At 41.0% G+C, this 21,797-nt stretch overlaps 2 protein-coding genes across 3 annotated transcripts in view; both read right to left on the bottom strand.

Moving 5' to 3' along the window:
- nacc2 (NACC family member 2) overlaps positions 1 to 14,398 on the bottom strand; it is a 46,615-nt gene extending 32,217 nt beyond the window's left edge. Inside the window, exons 1-2 of one of the 2 annotated variants that reach the window (XM_086096753.1) lie at positions 13,779 to 14,398; positions 365 to 440 (exon numbers count right to left, since the gene is read on the bottom strand). The gene's annotated coding sequence lies outside the window, so the exon portion shown is untranslated. The remainder of the gene's footprint in view (positions 1 to 364; positions 441 to 13,778) is intronic. The other variant, XM_086096752.1, reaches the window with a different exon arrangement.
- Positions 14,399 to 19,601: 5,203 nt separating this feature from the next.
- On the bottom strand, positions 19,602 to 21,033 carry tmem250 (transmembrane protein 250). The gene is made up of 2 exons (XM_086097135.1): positions 20,867 to 21,033; positions 19,602 to 20,384 (listed from the first exon to the last, which is right to left on the bottom strand). Exon 2 carries the CDS (start codon positions 20,273 to 20,275, stop codon positions 19,856 to 19,858), a length of 420 nt encoding a protein of 139 aa, XP_085953261.1. The 5' UTR covers positions 20,276 to 20,384; positions 20,867 to 21,033; the 3' UTR covers positions 19,602 to 19,855.
- Positions 21,034 to 21,797: the final 764 nt, after the last annotated feature.

The raw sequence follows: 21,797 nt of genomic DNA, 5'->3' as shown, positions 1-21,797 counted from the left end.
TAACATGCCGATACCATTATTTTCGATGCAGCATCTTGTGTCTTGCTTGTGCACGACATTCACTGATTTGTGACGTGTTCACTGCATGCCAGAGGCAACGAAGCTTTTTCATGTTGAACAAAAAAAAACTAGGTATCGGTATGGTATCATCATCGGCTGAAACTGTAAAACTGTCGGAATCTGTATCGGGGGTATCAGAACAACATTAGTAGATAAAATTATGTATATGTGGACCAAATGGTAGTTAGTGCTCGTTTACCTTAAGTCAGTGGTGTCCATACTAGGGGTGCAACTATTAACCGGCTTCACAATTAACTGTGGTTTTAAACGTCAAATTTAAATAACCGCAGCCATTCAACAACACCTGTTATTTCCGCTCACAACAGCTCTTCTGTTTCCACACGATCCATTTAGCGGCTGCACAACACAGGGCTCAGCTTCTGGAAGAATGTTTAAAAAAGAAAAAGAAAAATCCCATAAACACAATGCTAAACCCTGTGGACAGCTTTCCCAGAGGAGTTGAAGCGGTTAGAGCTGCAAACGTGCGTATTGAACTTAACTTCATATGTGAGTCAAGGCCAGCCAAAGTTCTGCAATTAGAAGCCGGTAAAAAAAGAAAAAAACTTTCAGTCAAATCTAAAGATTGACCTTTTTCACTTAGTCGGAGCTTTTGGGGCTGTAGCTTAAAACACGGCCGTGCGACTCCGTTTTGTGCTGGAGGGTCAATATTTTAGTTGTCATTTTGCTTTGAGTCTTTGTGTATCTATAAAATCTCAAATCAGTACAGTAGTCATAGTAATTGTCACGGGTGTCATCACCACAGGGGAATGTTGGTGAGGCAACCCTCCACTTTTTTCGACACTCACACTTTTCACGCTGCGCCCAACACTCACACATTTTTATTCTTACAACTACTCAGTGTGATATTAGAATAAGATTTCGAGTTATTTTCTGTGGTATCATTACAAAAGAAAATGACAATCAAGAAAATGACAATCAATTTATAGATTGCTAATTTTGCTCAGGGTTGATCAAGGAAACTTGGTCAAATGGCCACCTCTAGTCATGGCCCCAATGCAAGCGGACTGTAACATATACGAATTTGATACCAATTCCACCCGACTAACCATTAAAAAAAATTAAATTAAAATGCCTCTTGCTTGGCAGAGGTAATACTGACATCATGGTGCCGTTTCAGAGCTGACACATATGCGTGACATGTCAGCAGCTCAACACGGCCACCAGAGGAGTGTACCAAATGAGGACACTTCTTTCAGCATCAGTGCCCTACTGTCTAGTGTGTCAGGCCAAACACCCACACATACACACAGTCACACAGACAAGTACAGTTCTCAGCTTTGATGGGGTGGGAGAAAAAGAAAATATCACGACGGTGCATCGTGGTAGGTGAATGAAAAAAAGAAAAGAAAAAAAGAGCATCTCATGACGCTATAAACACACAATGGGCTTAAGTGTTAAGATATCATAACAGGCCATCGCCGTTAGAGACGATACATACGCACTTATTTTCAGAACACACCCTGTGTTAGCGTCCGCCCACTTGCACTCACATCTCACACACCCCCCCCCCCCCCCACACACACACACACACACACACACACACACACACACACACACACACACACACACACACACACACACACACACACACACACACACACACACACACACACACACACACACATTACTGTGAACTAAGCCCCACGTACATGTGCTCAAATGACATGTCACCTTGGATAACCTCAGTACACGGCAAAGAGCTCCAAATGACCTGGGTAAACACTGCTTGTTTGTCCCGGTCAGACTTAATCAAGCAGTCGAAATAGGCCACTTTCTTAACATGGCTAATACCCCTACTAACCCTCCACGCCTTCTGCATTATTGTTGCCATAAGCATACCTTCTGTTGAGTTATGTTGAAGTTTGTTGCTTAAAATTCACACAAACCTAACAAATATGATTGTCTACCAAGAGCTTCACTATCTTGCCGTAGAGAGGACACCCCAGTACAAAGCAACACAGTGTTGCATCTAATTGTAAACTAACTAAACTTTCTAGAGAGTGATTTAGAACTATCGTGTACAAAAACAAGTAATGGTAATTCACAGGCATATTTTGGGAGTTTGTAAGCTTGTCTTTTCGTCAAAGTGTTCGTAAGTAAGTACATTTTGCAAAAACTGCAGTTGCAAAACAATGTGGCAGGATGGTACATGGTCCAAGCAAGAAACTTAACTTAACTCTTTGGTGAGTACCTGGATAGACATGTTTATATGCCACCTTTTTTTCTTCTTTTTTTTAGTCTAAGGCCTTAAAGTCCATGCCATAAGGGGTTTTGCCTTGTGCCGATCTCCTTGAACCAAGTACCGGTAGTTTGCCAGACAAGAAAGACAACTTGGTGGCATTTTTGCAACAATGCGAAATACCCCCACCAGGAGTTGAAAACATTAATTTGTAGTTTCCATAAACTACCATTAACTGATAAAACAACTTTGCAACATATCATGTACCCCCCCCCCCCCCCCCCAAGCTTCTAAATTGCTTGAGACAATGATGCTAAAGGCCAAACAGAAATATGACATCACACAACTCATTCTACATGAACAATAAAAAGAAGCCTGCTTGATCTGTGATGAATATTATTGAATACCATAGAATGTCATTTTAATAAACTCAAATCCAAAGCACTATATCAGGGTCATATAGATTTAGTACATCATTTTTCTAAAATCCTGTGAAATTGTGGCCTTTTGTTCTCATGGATTTTTGGCTAAAATCGGGTCAGCGTTTTTTTTTTTTTTTACATTTCCAATGGCCTCGCAGGGTTGTTTATGAAAAATAGGACTGCTTGTAATCTCATTTTTAGCATAAAAATGAAAAAAACAGGCATAGTCTGTCTTCACAGATCAAAAAGACACATGGAAATGAGATTAGCATCACAGGAGAATGTTGGGAAAGGGATAGCTTCAGACATGGCCTGTTGAGTGTTTACGTTTATACAACACAAAATCTTATTTTCAAGCAGGAAAAAAGAAGGGGGAGGGGTCGACCCACATTTTATGCTCAAGTGTCCTGAGGCTTCCATTAATTCAAATAACTGCTGCGAATTATGACCGTACCCTTTGGAACTTCAGCCTAAATACGAAATGATGGATATCACGGATTCGGACTGCTTTAAAAGAGTCTTTTGAGTTGGTTAAAAAAAGCAAACAATGCAAATGTGGCTAAAACATGCTAATACCTAAAAATCTATAGAAAATGTGTTTAAAAACAACAATAACCTTTGCAATTAGGAAAATTTGAATTAATATTACTAACAAATCCACTTTAACACAATTTTATTTTTTACTTTAGTTTTCTTATAAAGCCAAAATTATCTGATTGCAACTGAAGTTGCATCCTCACCGCTTGCCTGCCTTGCACGAACCCACTCGCTTGCTCCACCTACGAAGCGGCTCTGAAGAAGCCATTGTCACGGGGGAGGAATTACAAATGCACACCTGTCGTATTGGTTGAGTTTTGTCACAGAGCTACAATTTACCGTGGCCAAACGTTTACTACCATAGTAACCAGAAAAGACCACCGCTAATCTCTCCGCACCACTTGCCTACCTTGCATACACTAAGCAAACATACTTGTATAGTACTTGGAACAACCTGTTGAGTTACTTATCGCTGTATCGTGATACGGTCGATATTGTCAGCGGTGGGTAGTACTGTAATGGACAACATTTACTTAACTCATTCACTCCCAGCCATTTTCACTGAAGCAACTCCCTTCGCTCCCAACTGTATTTTGACTGAATTTGCAAGGCCCACAGAATATTATATTCTATTGCCATAAAAAACGGAACCTACTCAATGTGCCATGTCTCTGGATTGCTGCTTGGGTTTTGTTCAATAATGAAACGTAATCACTAGTGACGTTTGATTCCATTTCACCAATCAAACAGAGCCAGGCAGCCACATAACTGCATGCAGTCTGAAGGAGTGCAGGATGTATCAGCATTCAGCTATTAAGTTTCAAGAAGAAAAAATATCCCTGGCCTCACCTTATGCTAATGTTTACATTTACTCTTTACCACTTGCCTACCTTGTACACACCTACTTACAAAAATGTTCTGAATAAAGTAACATCTGGAACCATACAGAAAGATGTTCGGTCTGCATCCTGACCAAGAAACGCGAGCAATGGTATTACCAGTCTGTGTATAGAACGAAACGAAAGTCATGCTAAGAGAAAGGACCTGACTGGAAGAAGTTATCAATCACGAATGACAATGTAGGCTGTAGAAAGTATCAAATCTGCCTATAGATTTACTGACACACTCCACTGGGCTGCTCCAAGCAGGAGCAAAAACAGTATATAGGAAGCATCTTTGTCAATTAGCCTCCCGCGCTTATTACTTTACACGCTAATTTGCAGGCTCTGTTTACCAGCACAAGCCTTGAGTGAGGCTTGAAGTTTGCAGCAATTTAATTATGCACAACGCGCAGCACAAGAGCTTGGAATATTGAGGTGGGCTGCAAGGAAAATTGCCATTCACGCAAGCTAATACTTGCTGCCTACTTGATGTCTTAGTGACTAAGGCCAGGGTTTTTATTTTCTTGCTTTTGTGCACGTCTGCGGGCATCTCGCTCCAAATTATAGGTTTTACTTTCACGGCAAGCCGCCTCATTGCAGCTGAAAAGATACAAAGAAATATGCCGAGTCAGACGACTCACTGTCTGCTGCCGGGTCTACCAAAACGGTACATAGACAAGAGAGATGGAGAGGTACCTAGATTATTGTTTAGTTACACATGACATGTATCATTGATGATTAAGTATGATGCTGAGGGTCGAAGCTGGCTAACACCAGAGATAGCACATCCTTTATTTCGACACCACGTATCTACCTGAAGCCGTTTGATCGTGTTAGTATGCACAATATAATCTTATTGCAAGAGTTGCACTGAAGCGACTGGTCATTTATTTGAATGAAGTTAAGCAACACTTTCATTCAGCTAAATTCTGTGCCGGTGACTGAAAAAGTTGGTTGCACCTGTCCTACCAGTGCAAAAGTTAGTGTCGAGCCCACGAGGGGTTGTATTTCGAGGTAATGAGATAGATTTCAAATGAAATCCAGGGCTGCAGAGAACCCCAAGTTTTCTGTTGACAAAAGATATGATGTGGTTTTCCTTGTTCTGTGTGCGGCAGCATCTTGGTGCCAACAAACTATGTTGAGGTGAGGGCAGGAGCTTGATTCAGACCATATGCTTTGGTCGCCAACTTGTGGCACGAAAGGGTAATTGTAACCCTTATTCGACGGCATGACTCAGTAGCAGTGTGGTCGTCTCCCATCTGTAAAGTTGTGGGTTCGATCCTCACCATCATCACGTTAGAAATGTCCTTGAGCAAGACACTGAATCCCGATTTGCTCCCAGTGGACCTTGCAGCGCCCTGCGTGTCAGCAGTCGACCGCTGGTGTGTGAATGTGTGTGTAAATGGGTGAATGTGAGGCGTTGTAAAGCGCTTCGGGCACCATATAATGTAGTTAAAGCGCTATATAAAATGCACCCCCATTTACCAATGGCTCACTGATTGTCACTATTGTTGGCAGCAGGGTTGTATAAACATTTAGATAGACATTTTACATATAACATGCATGGCATAACTAATTCCTGAAGATTTAAGAGAGGTCACAAGACAACAAAATTAGGCTATACAAGATTGATGATTTATTTTTTATGCACTTCAAATTAAAAGGCAGTTGGACTTGGACTTTCAAGTATCATTAAGTGGCAAAATCCAATTTTCCGTCCTGGTTGAGGACACAATCTCATGACTTGTTTTGGACTAAACGCATGCTACATGCTGCCTATTCATGCTGAAAGTACTCGTAACAATCAACCCTCATGCACACAAACGCACTCCACACCACTCATTCCCCCCTCCTCCCCTGTCCTTTTTTCTCCCCATCCTTTCATTCCCCTAGCCAGCCGCAAACGCACGGACATGCGGCATCACACGAAAGCACAACACAAACGCAGGCACGACATTTCATGCCATGTGATCGCGCTCGCTTGGCATCGCGCCAATGGCCAAACATGTCACTTAGCAGAGCTGACACACACGCAAAAACACACACACTGAGCGGATGCATTTGACGAGTTTCTCGCCATGTGACATCATGAGGATTATCTAACACTTTCTTTAAAAAAAACAAAGAGTATTGTTTGCATTCAGCGTTGTGTTTAGTGTTCATTGTCTGCCATCTTGGAATGCTCCCTGAAAAGAGCTCACAGCGACTAGAAAAGCCAAACGGGCAACATTTCAAGACAGCTTTTTGCTGAGCCTGTTTTTCCAAATTGAACAAAACAAAAAAAAACACAAAGCGAATTGGAGACTAGAATTGTTATGGATTCAAAATGAGTCCTGCTTTCAGGAACCCCAATCAATATCAACTTTATTATCCTAGCGTATGCGTGCAGCTGCTTGATGATCTTGCAAAACTACACAGAAAGGCGTAGGAAACGCCGCCAAAACTGTGTCTACAGTCTTTCCTCAATTCAATTTAAAAAAAGAGAGAGAAAAAAAGCAGAGCTTGCGATAAAGTTCTGAGAATACAAATTGCGCCACCTGGAGTAGAAATTCAAAGAAGAGAGGAACTTGCTGTGGTTTTGTCACTTCACACTATGAGCGGTTAGTCAAAATACACGACAATACACTTGTTACCCTCTTTTTCCAGCCTGGTTTGAGATGTTGGCCTTGTCTCATCCAATTGAGCCAGGTCTACCAGGCAGCCCTCCACTGGGGAGCCAATGCCAATAGGTTCGGGCTCCAGCTCACCTGCGACTCTAATGAGGACAAGCGATACAGAAAATGGATCTTGGATTCATCAACTCTTAAACCGCACTCAAATCCTAACTTTTTTAGACTCTTGAATAGATAGCAAGCCCCTCTAGCTCGGCCCACATTCATTAAAAGCCGCACTCGGAATTGGCCACACAGTGTTAGCAGTGGCTCATTTGCATAACACAGGGTCACCCCGTCGAAAAATGAAAAGAAAAAAGATATTTTGACAAAATCGTGTCACAAACATGTGAAAAATGGTCCTTCAAGCTAACGAGTACATATTTTAAGTACTTTAAGATAATTTCCCTCTTAAATCATTAGCATCATTCTGTGCCAATGAGACAACAACATTTTTAATTATACACACGGGTAGCCTCATTGGGTACACTTGCACAATCTAATGAGATGCCATTGTTATAGAAACCCTTGGGCACCTGGAAAGAATAGATGTATGCAGTGGAAACACACACATTTCAGCCGACACCTACACAGTAGATTCATAGCTATACTGTATGCTATGATGCTGACCGAAAACAAAGACGAGTGGGAAGACTTTGCAGTTGACTCGCAGCCAGCGACATGCCTCAACACACACATACATGCGTGCATGCGTGCACGCACACACCTTATACTGGCACCAACACACACACACGGCAAGGAAATACAAGACCATTGTATGAGAATGTGACGTACGCCCGCTGCCGCATATCGCATGCCATCCACGGTGAGTCAGCGCTGCGTCTCAGGAAGGGAAAATGGCTGACGTGTAAACATTCACATAAATCAAGGAGAGCCACATTAAGTTAATGAATAAAATGTGCTGCTACAATTGATATAAAGTAAATCCCAGTGCCATAAATGCTATAAAACATACTTAGGGAGTATTTCACTAGGGTACTTCTATATCACGGATTTTACTTCTTGCGGGGATGGTCTGGAATGTCACCCCCACGATGGAGGGGGGATAACTGTACGTGTGATTTTGCCGTTTTTTTGCAAAAGGGGTCAGATGAGTTGCAAAGCATACAACCAGAAAAGCCAAAAAGTGGTATTGTTTCGGTTGTGTGTAAACTGTGCCATCCAGTAGCTCAGCAGAGCATTGCTTGTCAAAGCAAAATTCATTCATTATTGGTTAATACAACCATTGAACTACTATAGTTAACTGTTGCATGTCATAGTAAAATAAATTAGGGTACATAAAAGAAAGGAAAAACTATCAGCAAACAACAATTCAATTTTACCTATATGAGAAGGGTTAATATCGGCCGATTAAATCGGCAGGTCAATTAATCGGTCGAGCCCTAATCATATCCGACAAAAGCAATAATAAGGAAATTAAGTAAGCATGCATTTTGAACTAATGACAGAACACCTACCAATATTTTTATCAAGTCTCGTCAACAAACTCGTACACACGTCTCGCCATGATTTACGTTATCAAAAAAAGGCGTGTTTAGCTCATCACCGTCACTTTATCGTCATTAAAAAAGGGGCGTTGACTAAGAAAATCATTTAGTCATCGCCATTGTTGCTGAAAACAACACTGGTAACAAGAATTGCATGGCATGGCGCATTTGAGGCATTGCAGATTTTTTTTTATAGCACGTGTGGAAAGCGATATTGAAAAGCTGGGGGGGGGGGGGGGGAAACTGTCCAATTTGTGTATAGATTTTTTTTATTCATTAAGAAACTATATTCTTAACTCTTTGACTGCCATAAACGTTATAAAACGTTTAGCATAAACCTAGGGAAGGGCGCCGAGGACGTTAAAAGACGTCCCCTATGTTTTTTTTTTTTTTTTTCAAAAACGGGTGCAGGAAAGCCTTGGGCAGCTGTGCTGAAAGTATCAGGCAGATATGATTAGTCAAAGACTCGTTTTGGCCCCTAGAGGGCAGCGATGACTCTCTTTGCACAAGGTTGGATGGGCCGCCCACCGTGGGCGTCAGTAGAAGACGTGAGGCGGAGCTAGAGTGTTGAGGAGACAATGGCTGATCCAAGCCACAATGGCTTGACCAAGCAACCGGTTACAAGCAGCTCACGCTTGAGCATTTTTTTCAAAGACGGAAAGCATCAATCAATACTAAAAAGCGCATTGATGTCGACGATGATGATGACTCCGAGCTCTACGCCAAAGTTGGAAGCTTTGGCGCGACTGTTACTATCACGTAGTAAGCCTCACCGGCTAAGCGCGGCTAGCGCGGCTAGCGCTGCTAAGGCCGGAAAACGCGCACAATAGCCGGCCGGGTACTTCTGCACAAGCGGACATTCGATCGGGCGATGGAGAGTTGGCATCGACCAATGCAGATTGATGATGATGATGATGATGACTCCGAGTTTGACGCCAAAGTTGGAAGCCTGGACGTGTTTACGATCACGTAGTAAGCCTCACCGGCTAAGCGCGGCTAGCGCGGCTAGCGCTGCTAAGGCCGGAAAACGCGCACAATAGCCGGCCGGGTACTTCTGCACAAGCGGACATTCGATCGGACGATGGAGAGTAGTCGAAAAGCATCGACCAATGCACATTGATGATGATGATGATGGTCACTCCCGAGGTTGACGCCGGAGTTGGAAGCATTGACGCGGCCGTTATTCTCTCGTCATAAAGCCTCACCGGCTAGCGCTGCTAACGCCGGAAAACGCGGAGCTGCACAAGCGGACATTCGATCGGACAATGAAGAGTACCCCGAGTCCAATGCATATTCATCGGAGGAGCGGGTACAGTCTGATCACGGAGAAGACACTGTTTCTGGACTATGATGCCACCATGAATGGAGTGGATAAAATGGATCAGAACATCTCCTACCACCCGGTATAGCAACTGAAGGACACGGGGAAGCGAGACGTAACGAAACCGTAGCATGATCCTGATATTAGACTTGATGACACACTGCAGTATATACTTGCTATTCCCCGGAAAAAAACGGCCTGCAAGAAAGTGGCGCACGCGAAGAGGCAATCTGTTGTGCAAATGCTGTTGCGTCTCCTTGCACGCAGGAGAGTGTTACAAAAAGAAAAACTGTCGTTGAAACATCCACATATTTGTAAATAGCACCACAGTTGCACACATTTGTAAATAGTTTGCCAAATTGTTGTCAAATTGTTACACTGTTGAATGTAAATAAACGTATTTTGCTATCAAAAAACACTTTTTCATTCTTGGTGGTAGTGTTTTATAGAAGTAAAGCACTATTTAGGTGTTTGTGGCATCATTCATGGACAAAAAGAAGTGTAAAATTCACTAGAATGCATGAAATAATATCGTTTCACTAAAAGCTTGATTTCTCCGTATTTTGGTCCAAAACAGGCGAAATTGGGTCAAACTAACCATTTTCTATTGTTGATTACTAAAGAACGGAATAAGGTAGAAACAAACTCTTTTTTTCTGATGAAAGATGAAAGTCCAATCTTTCATTTGGTAGTACGTGTGTTTCCATAGTCCAAACAGAACATTTTCTGTGGACCTTGAAAGATCAGTCAAAATGCTTAAATCGGCTGGCACTGACGGCATCCCTTTTCTGAAAACGTCTGGCAGTCAAAGAGTTAAGAATCTATGGAATATTACGTTGTGTTGCCGGGCAAACTAGAACAGCTGGAATTTTTTTCAACACTTTTTTTTTTCTGTGCTTCTCACCAGTGCTTTCAAGCCTCAAATGGGATTGAAAAGTGCTGCCGTTCCCTCTCCTTGACACTCCCCCCTTTTTCACCCTCCTCCTCCTCCTCCTCTCCCTGGGCCCCCTTGTGGAATGCTGTATAGTACAAGGCCTATGGAGGAAGGGCATCCCGGGACACAGCTAGCACACACGCACGCACACGCGCACACACACACACACAAATACAGCTGCCGAGAGCCGTCACGACCCTCTGGATGAGCGCCAAGGCAATGAAAGGTTTAGCAAGAAAGGAGACAAGAAAGCACATGAACTTATTCACGTGTGTGTGCTTGTGTTAATCATAAATATGAAAGACGTCTCTGTGTCTGCGTTATATAACGTTTTCATGTCATCCCCCACATGAAAACAAAACAAAAAAACTCAGAATTTCCGACGGCACCTAAACATGTCAAAGTGCTTCATAAATATTACACGTGCAATATTTCATTTTCAGCATACATTGTGCAATCTGCAGGAAAAACATTATTATTAAATTGCAGCATTTTTTTACCTATCGATGATGTTGTATTTATTTGATTTATTGGATAAAATTGAACATATAATTTTACTTTTTTTTTTAAATACTAACTACGAATTACACCTTTTAAAAGTTCAAAACATTAACTGGAAATATTCTAAATTCCCCCCAAAATAGAGGATGACAGTATTCCTCTCGAGCCCTGCTGCAAAATGCAAAATCAGCATGAAAAAGGTTTACATTTTCCTATTGATGGCAGCAAAGCACTAGTTTTGTCTAACAGCAGCTCCTCAACTCACTTGAACATAGTTTCTTGGCCACAAAAACAGCAAATAATGAGTTGCAGACATGCAAAGAATGCAGGTACTGCATCGTGATTATTGTAATCTACATTTATATAAACACAAACATTAAAATGGTAATAGGAAAACCAAAAACAACAAACTCTAAAATCGAATGCCCACAAATGAATGAATTGCAATTTAGGAAAAAATGTAGAGTGAAATTCATTAACTTCAAAGGATGCATTCTTGCTTTTTCGTTGTTTTTTTTGTAGCTTTTGCTCTGTGACGCATCACCAGATCCAGTAAGACTTCAAATCAATGAGCGTCAATGATTGGCTTTTGAACGACACCTATTCCAAACGCTTTGACAAGCTAAAAGAAGAACATTCATTGGAAATGATCTAAGGTTGTTTTGTCGTTTTAAATGTTATAGAGTGGTTAACGTCTTATTACACTTATATGGCAAGGTTGAGCATAAAAATAGGTTGCTAAATTCGCACAAACCTTCAACTGCCTGAAGACATCAGATGATGTACTTTTGCCTTATGTTTGGATCTTTTCTAGCTTTTGATCAAATTGCGAAGCAAGAACCCAAGTATCAATAATGTATTTTGCACCCTTTCAAATGGAGGAAAAACATTGGAAGTTTTCTGATTCAGTGTGTCATCATCAAAGCTAGTTTTTTTTTTTTATACGGCTATTAATAACTGCGGCATAATGTCATTTGTCATTAAATTTAGATTGACAGTGTTTCCCACAGATTTGAAATCTACTTGGGTGGGTGGACTCCGGCGGGGACTCAGTCCTGTTACTACGTCTCCTCTAGCCTCACGATTCACAAGTGAGTGACAGCAAACTAACGTTACATGCGGTATATCCGGTCATGACAGGGTTTTTTTTCTTTTTAAATATATTTTTAATAGAATTTCTTGAAAACTTTTTGGGTAGTGGCCAGTTTACTTGGGTGGCCCACCCAAGTATTAATATGGTGTGGGAAACACTGCTTGTTGTTTGATGTTTTATGAATAGTAGTGGTTAACTTATATTTGCAAGATAGAGTAGAATTTTAGTTATCTGTACATGCATATTAAAGCAATAAAAAGTTAATCTTGGCTCTCAAACCTTAACCAAACGTTGTGGAATCAAAATTCTTGCTGTGTTTAGTGTATTTTTGCATTCTGAATATGACTCTAGCATGCACTTCATTGCGCACATGTTCATTTTGACAGATCCACCTCAAATGTACAATCAGGAGCTGAAAACGCATTTAAAAGTTATTATCGTGGCAACAGTTTCAACAGACATACAGGAGGAATATAATCCCAACCCTCAAATATTTTAACAGATCTGCATTTAGAGGACAGTGTGTGTCGCTTTTTTTTCAATGTTCATTCATTTTAAAAACTCAAATCATTTTGCTATGGATACCTGAAGGAGACAAACTTAGCGAACGCACTGATTCATGGTAAGTTTGCAATGTGTGGTCTGTGTGAGGCACCGTAGTGCGTGTGCTTCAAAATGTGCATGCTCCGAACTTAGGTCGTTGCATTCTATTAGTTCACCACTACATGGCAAACATTTCTACACACTATCACTTTAAATTACAGTATAGTATTTTTTTCCAACAGTATTTTACATGAATTCAACCATGCACTGAAGACAATATTCCAACAAGGTGCTGCTGATACAAATTAATTTTGTTTGGCCTTGACAGAAGCTTGCACTCGGGTTATTTTTGACTGTGCTTTACTTTCTGCCAGTCAGAAAGACCACAACGAAATGTAAAGACAGTCATATGACTATATTGTACGGAACCACTATAAACCCGGGAACAACTCAAATAAACAATACACACCACTTGACATTGGTGTGACTGATAAGAATGAGTTGATTTAAAAATAAAAACAATAAAAAAAGAGTGTTGAGGGAAGGACAGTGAAGCTACACACACAGACTACGGGGATATTGTCCCTCATAGTATATAATATTAATAATTATATATACGCACACACTCTTTATGACCTGAGGGTTCAAGCAAGGTGAACCCAGCCACCAAGTGACATTTAATCCTCCTTCTCGCCCAAAATGCACTTACAAATTTAATACACACAAAAAGCAGCCAGTCAAAGAAATGATGTGTTCACTGTAGTGGGAAAAAGGGAGAACAGCAGCTATCCGGTGCATTGCAGACTCCCACGCCACAATAGCTTCTTTGTGGGTGGAGATTTGGGTTTTGTTTTGACTTCGCCGTGACGCAACTTTGACTTTTTTTTTCCTTTCCTTTTTTGTAAAAAAAAAAAAAAAGAAGCACTTTCCCCACTGGTGGTCGCGTATGGTTAAAAGTATGACAACAGCCTAACAAAACAGAACTAGGGGGAACCATTTTGAAGTGACTTTTGAAACTCGAACGCAGCACCGCAGTGTCATGTCAGCACATTCAAACGAGACACACAACCAATGCGTCACAGACATAAAGCAGTCTATATGCACAACACATTTCAATATATATTTACCCGAATAGATGTGGCTAGTCCATGGACTGTCAGCCGGCGACGACGACCAATGAAGTTGGGTTCAGTAATGGAGCTCCCGCCGGTTCTTCCTTCCTTCCGTGACCGTCTCTCTTTATCGGCTCTTGTGGCTCCTCCGTGGCCGTCCGTCGCGCACCTCCCTCGGCCACGCTCGTCCTCCGAGTGCCCGCTGCCTGGCCGCCTGCGCAGGAAGTGGAAGTCGGCTCACGCAAGCGGTTGACGGGGCAGCCTGACATCATGGCCCGTTTTACTAACGGCGCTTCGCTTTAAAGACGCAGACATCTTGTATTGGGAGGGGGAGTTGGTGAAGGGGGCTATATAGCTCGGTTTATACGGAATCCTGCTAGCGCGGCGGGAGAGGTGTCTTCGTCGGTCCGCCTTTTACGGACACACGAACTCGGTGCACTCCGGAGCTTTAAAAGAAGCCGGTGAACCACCCCCTCCCCCTTCACTTCACTTTTCAACCCAAATACTAACACCGGCAAAAGCGGGCTTTCGTTGGGCCAAGCGTGTCGTGGTGCTTTCGTGAAAAGGCAAATAAATGACACCGCACAGGGATTCCTTGTGCGCGAGAACAACGTGAACATGTGTAGTCACCTCACGTGTCCTCAGATGACAGCGGCTGGCGAGTCTTTGCGCATGCGTGTTTTTCTCCTTGGCAAAACCGACAGCGCCCCCTGCTGGCGGTATATTATATTCTTCTTATGAAGAGTGTCCGAAGTCTCTCAAACCAGGATGACCATTTAACGGCTGAGGAAAACCTCTGGAGTTGTTTTGCGGTTACTAGCTACTATGTTGAACTTTGTCATGCTATTCTAATTTTGTGAAACAATTGATTTTTTTTTTGTTTGGCTTGAAATATTTCACTTTGTGAGTGGTGAAGTAATATAATATAAAGCTATCATTTTTTGGAATAATTTATTGAAATTATTGGACTTTTCCTCGATATTCTAATTGTCTGACCTGCACCCATACTTTAATATATTTTCTTTATGCCCCCCACAGAAAAGGAGCATAACTTTTAATTCAATGTTATATTATTGTTTTTGAATTTGAATTGAATTACATTTTGTTTTTCTTATGTCGTGTTTCAGTTTACACAAAAAAATCTTCTAACTTTTTTAAATACATTTATATCTTAAACAGAACATTTGAACTTGTCATTGAAATCTATTTAATTTAATTCACTTTAATTTTATTGTTTTTATTTTATTATGTACGTACAAATATTAGGGACAACATGTTTATTTACCTAACTTCTATTTCATTTGATACTAAGAACATATGAACATTTTACTTGTACCCACTTTCGTGTTACTTAACACTAAGTTTGAACTGTTTACTTGTAACTATACTGTATTGCGTTAATGTAATTTTATTTTTATTGTATTGAAATAGATTTGTTTAAAAAATGAAAATGTTTACTTGTAACAGTGATATTCGGTATATAAATGAAATTACATGACTTATTTTGTGACTTTCATGAACCAGTGGACCATATTCACCAACTTTTACGCAGCATCCCTGTGATATTTGGTGTAAAGCAAACAAACACAAAAAAAAGAAAAAGTGAAACAGTCCTGACACGGCATGAAATGAGGCATTCTGAGAGGTCAACTTCAGTTTTTTGGGGGGAAAAAGAAGAAATGAAAACAAATGTGGCATGACTTCATGATCACCAGCGCTTTGTTGCGTTTGAGTTCATGTGCAGTGTACAGCGATTACAGGCGGCACAAAGTTCATTATTGCAAAACAAAAAACAAAAAAAAACATGAGTATCCACTAGCCAGCTACCGCCTGATAGGCGGAGTTTTCATTTTAGAAGTGGGTTTAGAATTGCTTCAGAGTAGTAAGCCAACAATTGACACATTTCTATAATTATTTAATGGCGTCATGTATTCTAAATACTGCACTTTGATTTCCTTTGTCCTCCATGGAAGCAGACGACACAATTTCCTCTTCTACTCTTGCTTCTCTTTCATTTCCCACATTCATCAACCACTCAAAGCATTATTCCTTCCATCTGTCCAACTCACTACTGGCAGTCCGGCACCATAATCACCCTAACCTGCTGCACATTCAGGTCTCCTTTCCTGAGTGCTCTCATTGTCTCACTTCTTCCATTGTATGTTTTCCTGCACTTTCTGGTTCCCACTTCCAAGTCTCCTTTTCCCCTTTACTACCAGAAAACATTCCAAGTATTCTCCTGCCCGCCTCTCTGGTCACCTTGGCTGTAGCGGCCCAGTCTTGTGGAAGCTCCTGCTTCTTGAAAAGCCACAGGCACTCTTCCTTTCTCAGCTTCCACTATGGTTCTATGCTGTCTATTCTTCTCTGTTCACTCTCCCCAACCACTACCTTACAGACAGGAACTCCTTTCAGACTTTCCAACTGCGTGTCTTTACCTCCACTCTTGTAGGACACCCAATGTTCCGGCCTCTTCTATTCAATTCCAATTTTTATTTCACGCGTAAAAAAAAAAAAAGAAATGAAAAGGGGACAGAGAGAAGTATAACTTGAGATGTCTGCCCCTGATCAACATAAAATGAATGATAGCAAGCAGTCAAGACGTTTTCAACATCACCATTTTACAAATTACTTCAACAGCATGATTTGACACACACACACAGAGGTTTGTTTTAATATCTGTGTGGGGCCATCTCGTTGACATCATGCATTTCCTAGCCCCTTCCCCTAACACCAATCATCAAAAATGATTGCCTACCCCCATTCCTTACCCTAACCTCAAACATAAGCCAATTCAAACCTAAACTCTAAAACCACGTTTTGATCCTCAAAAAGAGGTTTGGACTCATGGGGAACACCAAAATGTCCCCACAAGGACACGTGGTCCCCACAATGATAGTAAAAACCCAGAAAATGGTCCCCATGATGTCATGTAACCCCCCCCCCCCTTCCATATATATATATATATATATATATATATATATATATATATATAAATAAATTAATAAATATATATATATATATATAATCTTACTGCCTCATTTTTGATGATGGCAATTTGAATGTACTCCAGAATGTTATGCACAGTGATCAGATGAATTGAAATTATTTTCCAAGCCCCTAGTTGCCATTTATCGGATCATCAAGAACTTCAAGGAGAGAAGTTCAATTGCTGTGAAGAAGGCTTCAGGGCGCCCAAGAAAGTAGAAAGTCCAGCAAATGCCAGGACCGTTTCCTAAAGAGGATTTAGTTGCAGGATCGGGCCAACGAATCGATCGAACAACATCCACAAAAACGGACAAATTCTGACAAACTCCAAGCATTGATTATGCAAGAATGGGCTTCCATCAGTCAGGATGTGGCCCAAAAGTTAATTGACAGCATGCCAGGGCAATTTACAGAGTTCTTGAGGAAAAGGGTCGACACGGCAAATATTGACATTTTGCTTACATTTAATTTAATTGTCAATAAAAGCCTTTGACATTTGTGAAATTATTGTCATTATACTTCAATATATCATAGTAACATCTAACAAAAAGATCTAAAAACACTGAAGCAGCAAACTTTGTGAAAACCAATACTTTGTATCATTCTCAAAATTTTGGGCCACGACTGTATATATATTAGTAATTGTGCATTTACCCGGGTTTGGGACCGGCCTAGAGTTTGCACTGGCTTGTGCATTATTAACTACCAAATATATGCATGTATTTACGTATTTATTATTAACCATATAAAGCCCGAAGCATGAAATTTATGAGAAAATTCAGATTCTTTGTAAATAGAGTATTTATTGGTAAAAAAAAACAAAACCAATTTCCACATATGACTTGATTTGTGTAGATGTATCAAATAGAGAGAGCGAGAGAGAGAGAGAGAGCGAGAGAGAGCGAGAGAGAGAGAGAGAGTCTGTCAGAAGTCTCTTTCACACCACCTTCATGGCAAATATTTGCATCAGAAGCATAACAGTGACATGTGAAGAGCAGTGGACGGAACGGTTCACCCGCAAGCGCGTCTCCATTTGGAGTCTCTCTTATGACACAGCTGCACAGTGGACCCATTCACCAGACCCGCCGGCCTTTTTCCATCCGTCAAGAGAACATTTATTAAATACAAAAACAAAGAATTTGAATGTTACTTGTACACAACTGTGCAAATGCCACTGGCCAACAGTAGCTTTGTTGTTCATCCGACAGTAAAACAATGACTGAGCTGATATGGAGGAAGTTGAATTGAGTGAGAATCGTGATACAGGTACTGGATGATGTGAGAGTCAAGTGTTGCCCATCGTAGTACTACAGTGTAACCTCACAACTCAGAGATTGCGAAGTCTTGCCTTAGCAATAGCGCGCGTAGCTGAGAAGTCATTGTTTATCACAGGCAGGGTTTCATGAAGAAGAAAAAAAAACACTCTTACAATACAAACAGAAATCTAAGTAGAAATCAACATTTTGCTGAGCTTCATTTACTATAACGTAATTTTCTTGACCGTTTTCTGTACTCTCATTGCCTACTTTCAGCTCATGAAATGATTCCCAGTGATCTTGATGAATGCTTACTGTCTATAAGTATCAAATATTTCACTGGTGTGAAAGATTTTTTCATATTTTTGTGTACTGATCAATAGTATCAACACACATTTAGATAAATAGTCACTCTAAATCTGTGTATCTAAAAAATATTACCTCCCAAGGTGTAAAATACCAGGTCAACCTGCCGCCGTTTATACAGACCAGCAAAAAGGATAAATGCCCTACAAACCCTTTTCAGGCAGTGTGAACAAACCACTAGATTTGGCAATCTAGTGGTTGTTCACTAGTGGTTTTGGGTGCCACCACATTGCTTCAACATCAGTTCTCATTGTATACTACTGTACTGTACGCAATCATTTTAAAGACACAGATCTCTTAACATGTTGCTTTAAGTGCCTTGGGCTAATTGCTACCATGGCGTCACGTGATGACAGCCCCCCCCCCCCCCACACACACACACACACGCACGCACACGCTTTACGTACGGTCATCCGCACAAAGGCGGTCTTTGGCTTCCAAAGCATGTGAGGCACCTTATAGCACGCAAAGTGGCTGTTAAACAGACCAGATATAGCCTACACGTGCAAGTATATTTCCATGTTGTAGGCTTTAAATGATCTTGAACTAAATACGCAAGGAAGTAGATAATGTACAATAAAAGTTGTTTACTCAAAACAAAGGATATAATTAGATTAATTTGGTCACCGTCATCAAACCATTTAAACAGTCATACACGTGTAAACAAAAGTTAATGACCAATCACGGCTCAGCTTCAGAAAACAGTTGAGCAGTGATCGGTTACTTGAGCTCTGAGCAATTGTTTTGTCATTTTCAGTCAATAGCAAGTGGCAAAATGGGCGGTGCACCCTGAGATGGATAAAAACAGGTAGATTTAGCTGCTAAATTCATATTCCAAAAACGCAATATTAATCAGAATACCATGTTTACATTGGTGGGGGCATATACAACATTTTTGGGTTAACTTCTCCTTTATGCATTGTGTAGTAAACGGAGACTGAAAGCGAAGTACTCACTCACCCTTCGAAGCAGAGCAATACTGCCCCCAAGTGGCGTTTTACAGGTATTGCTGCAATTAACAAGCGTAAGCTTTTCAATTTGCGTTTATGGTACTTGCTAGAGGCAGCTATCACGCTTTTCATCGTTGCCATCATTGGTTTACCTCAGTGGTGACATCGTCAGTTCTTTTGGTGCTTAGAGGTGAACTAGGTGAAAAGGCCCAACTTCCCGTTTTAGTCATCACCAAAAGTGTTTTGAGTTGAACTCACACCAACGTAGGACACAAATGATAGACACTTGGAGGTTTTTATTTCAGTATTCAATGCACGTAAAATCTTCTTTTCCTTAACATTCAGTAGGTGTTATCAAAAAAAATATCCAAAAATATGTTAAAGTGACAGAATTGGTAATTTTTAACACTCAAACAACACATTAAAAACCACCTAGCTTTGTGATGCTGAAAATCCCAACTGCTCTCCCAGCAAACCAATCGAAACATTTCAGGTCACCTGCAAGTTCTCGCCGCCTCGCTTTCATCAGGGTCGGCTACATGTCCACAAAGACCATGAAGCACCATCCCAGCCCACCCACCAGGAACATGGTGATCTGCATGATGTAGATGATCAGGTCGTTGACGGCGCCAAAGTCCAGGCGCCGGTGGCCGAGCAGGAAGAGGATGACGGACAGCTTGTACTGCAGGCGCAGGAGGGCGCGCATGCCTACGTACTGCACGAGGAAGAGTGCAGACAGCGCCACCCACAGGAGGGAGGTGAGCAGGCTGCAGCCGAAGTAGAGTAGGAAGCGCAGGAAGCTGTAGATGCAGCGCGAGCGCACGTAAAGCTCGAAGTTGTTGTACTTGCTGCGCACCAGCTTGGTGGCGTGTGCCGCGCCGCACGCCGACTGCATGCAGGTGGTGTGGGGGCCATGAAAGCTGCGCACCCGCCGAGGGATGGGGATCACAGGCATGGGTGGGCTACAAGAGCCCCCGGTCGGACGACGTCTTGTCTGTCGTGGTGGCTGCCGCTGTTGGCGTCATGTGGTGGCTGAATGTCTTGTTGGTAGCAGAATCCACAGACTAAAAACACAAGAAACACAGGCTGGTTAAAGTAAATTTGGCATACTGGCTTGAGATACCAGCATGGATGAATAAAAAATCCGAAGTCAAGGTATCACTGTATTTTGAACAGTTACAAGGTGAAGAGTAACAGTCACTTTTAAGCAATGCTACATTATTTGTCGTAAATAAATAATTTTTGGGTCGTCCAAAGAGCACTGGCTGCAACAAAACTCTATGCAGCTTTGCTTACCTTGCGAGAAGCTACCACTGGATAATTGTTTCATGGTGTTTCCTTTTTTATTTTTTTATTATTATTATTATGACGTTACCACTGCGTTAGGTAGGTTATACTAAGGCTCATTCCCATTTATATCCGACACTTTGGTTAGCAGCCTGGTTCCTCAAATGCAACATAATCATTGTCATTTAACTTGCAGGCTAATATTGTGCTTAGCAATTCTGTCATTGTATTTAACGAGTTAGCTATCGAGCATACTTACATGCGACACTCCAGCGCCTTTTTCCACCTTGAAAATTCAAAGTTTGCAACATACAGTCTCTGTGTCAAGTTATTAACTGCCGTTTCGCCTGTGTGCATACGTTTTTGTTTTGTTTTGCGTGTGTGCGATTTCACTCACGGAGACGAAGCTGCCGGAAAACAATGCGATGTCGCAAAATAATGTACGACAAACGGTTTGACGGCACTGCGCATTTAAAGTGCCAGTACACCTTCTACGCACGATAAAAGTACTGTACTATATTTTCCAGATAATAGTAGTTAAATAGTCTTAAGATTGAAAAACCTATCCCTCTATCCATCTATCTATCTATCTATCTATCTATCTATCTATCTATCTATCTATCTATCTATCTATCTATCTATCTATCTATCTATCTATCTATCTATCTATCTATCTATCTATCTATCTATCTATCTATCTATCTATCTATCTATCTATCTATCTATCTATCCATCCATCCATCCATCCATCCATCCATCCATCCATCCATCCATCCATCCATCCATCTATCTATCTATCTATCTATCTATCTATCTATCTATCTATCTATCTATCTATCTATCTATCTATCTATCTATCTATCTATCTATCTATCTGTCTGTCTGTCTGTCTGTCTGTCTGTCTGTCTATCTATCTATCTATCTATCTATCTATCTATCTATCTATCTATCTATCTATCTATCTATCTATCTATCTATCTTTTTTAGATAAAGACTAATATTTTGAGGGAAAAAAAATCTTATATAGTATTTTCACCAATACATTTACAAGACTAAAGTGTTATAGTTTCGAATTTATATTATAATGTATTCATATAAAATTCACTTGCACAAATTTTTTTTTGTGAACATAACACGAATCTAATCTTTCTTCATATCTGGCTCGCTATGACTGTTACACAAAAATAATC

Source organism: Leptonotus elevatus, chromosome 15, assembly GCF_054856555.1.
Source record: "Leptonotus elevatus isolate MCC_2025b chromosome 15, RoL_Lele_1.0, whole genome shotgun sequence".
NCBI classification, from domain to species: Eukaryota; Metazoa; Chordata; class Actinopteri; order Syngnathiformes; family Syngnathidae; genus Leptonotus; species Leptonotus elevatus.
The sequence above is the reverse complement of the archived record's forward strand: the minus strand, read 5'-3'. Positions and strand labels throughout refer to the sequence as shown.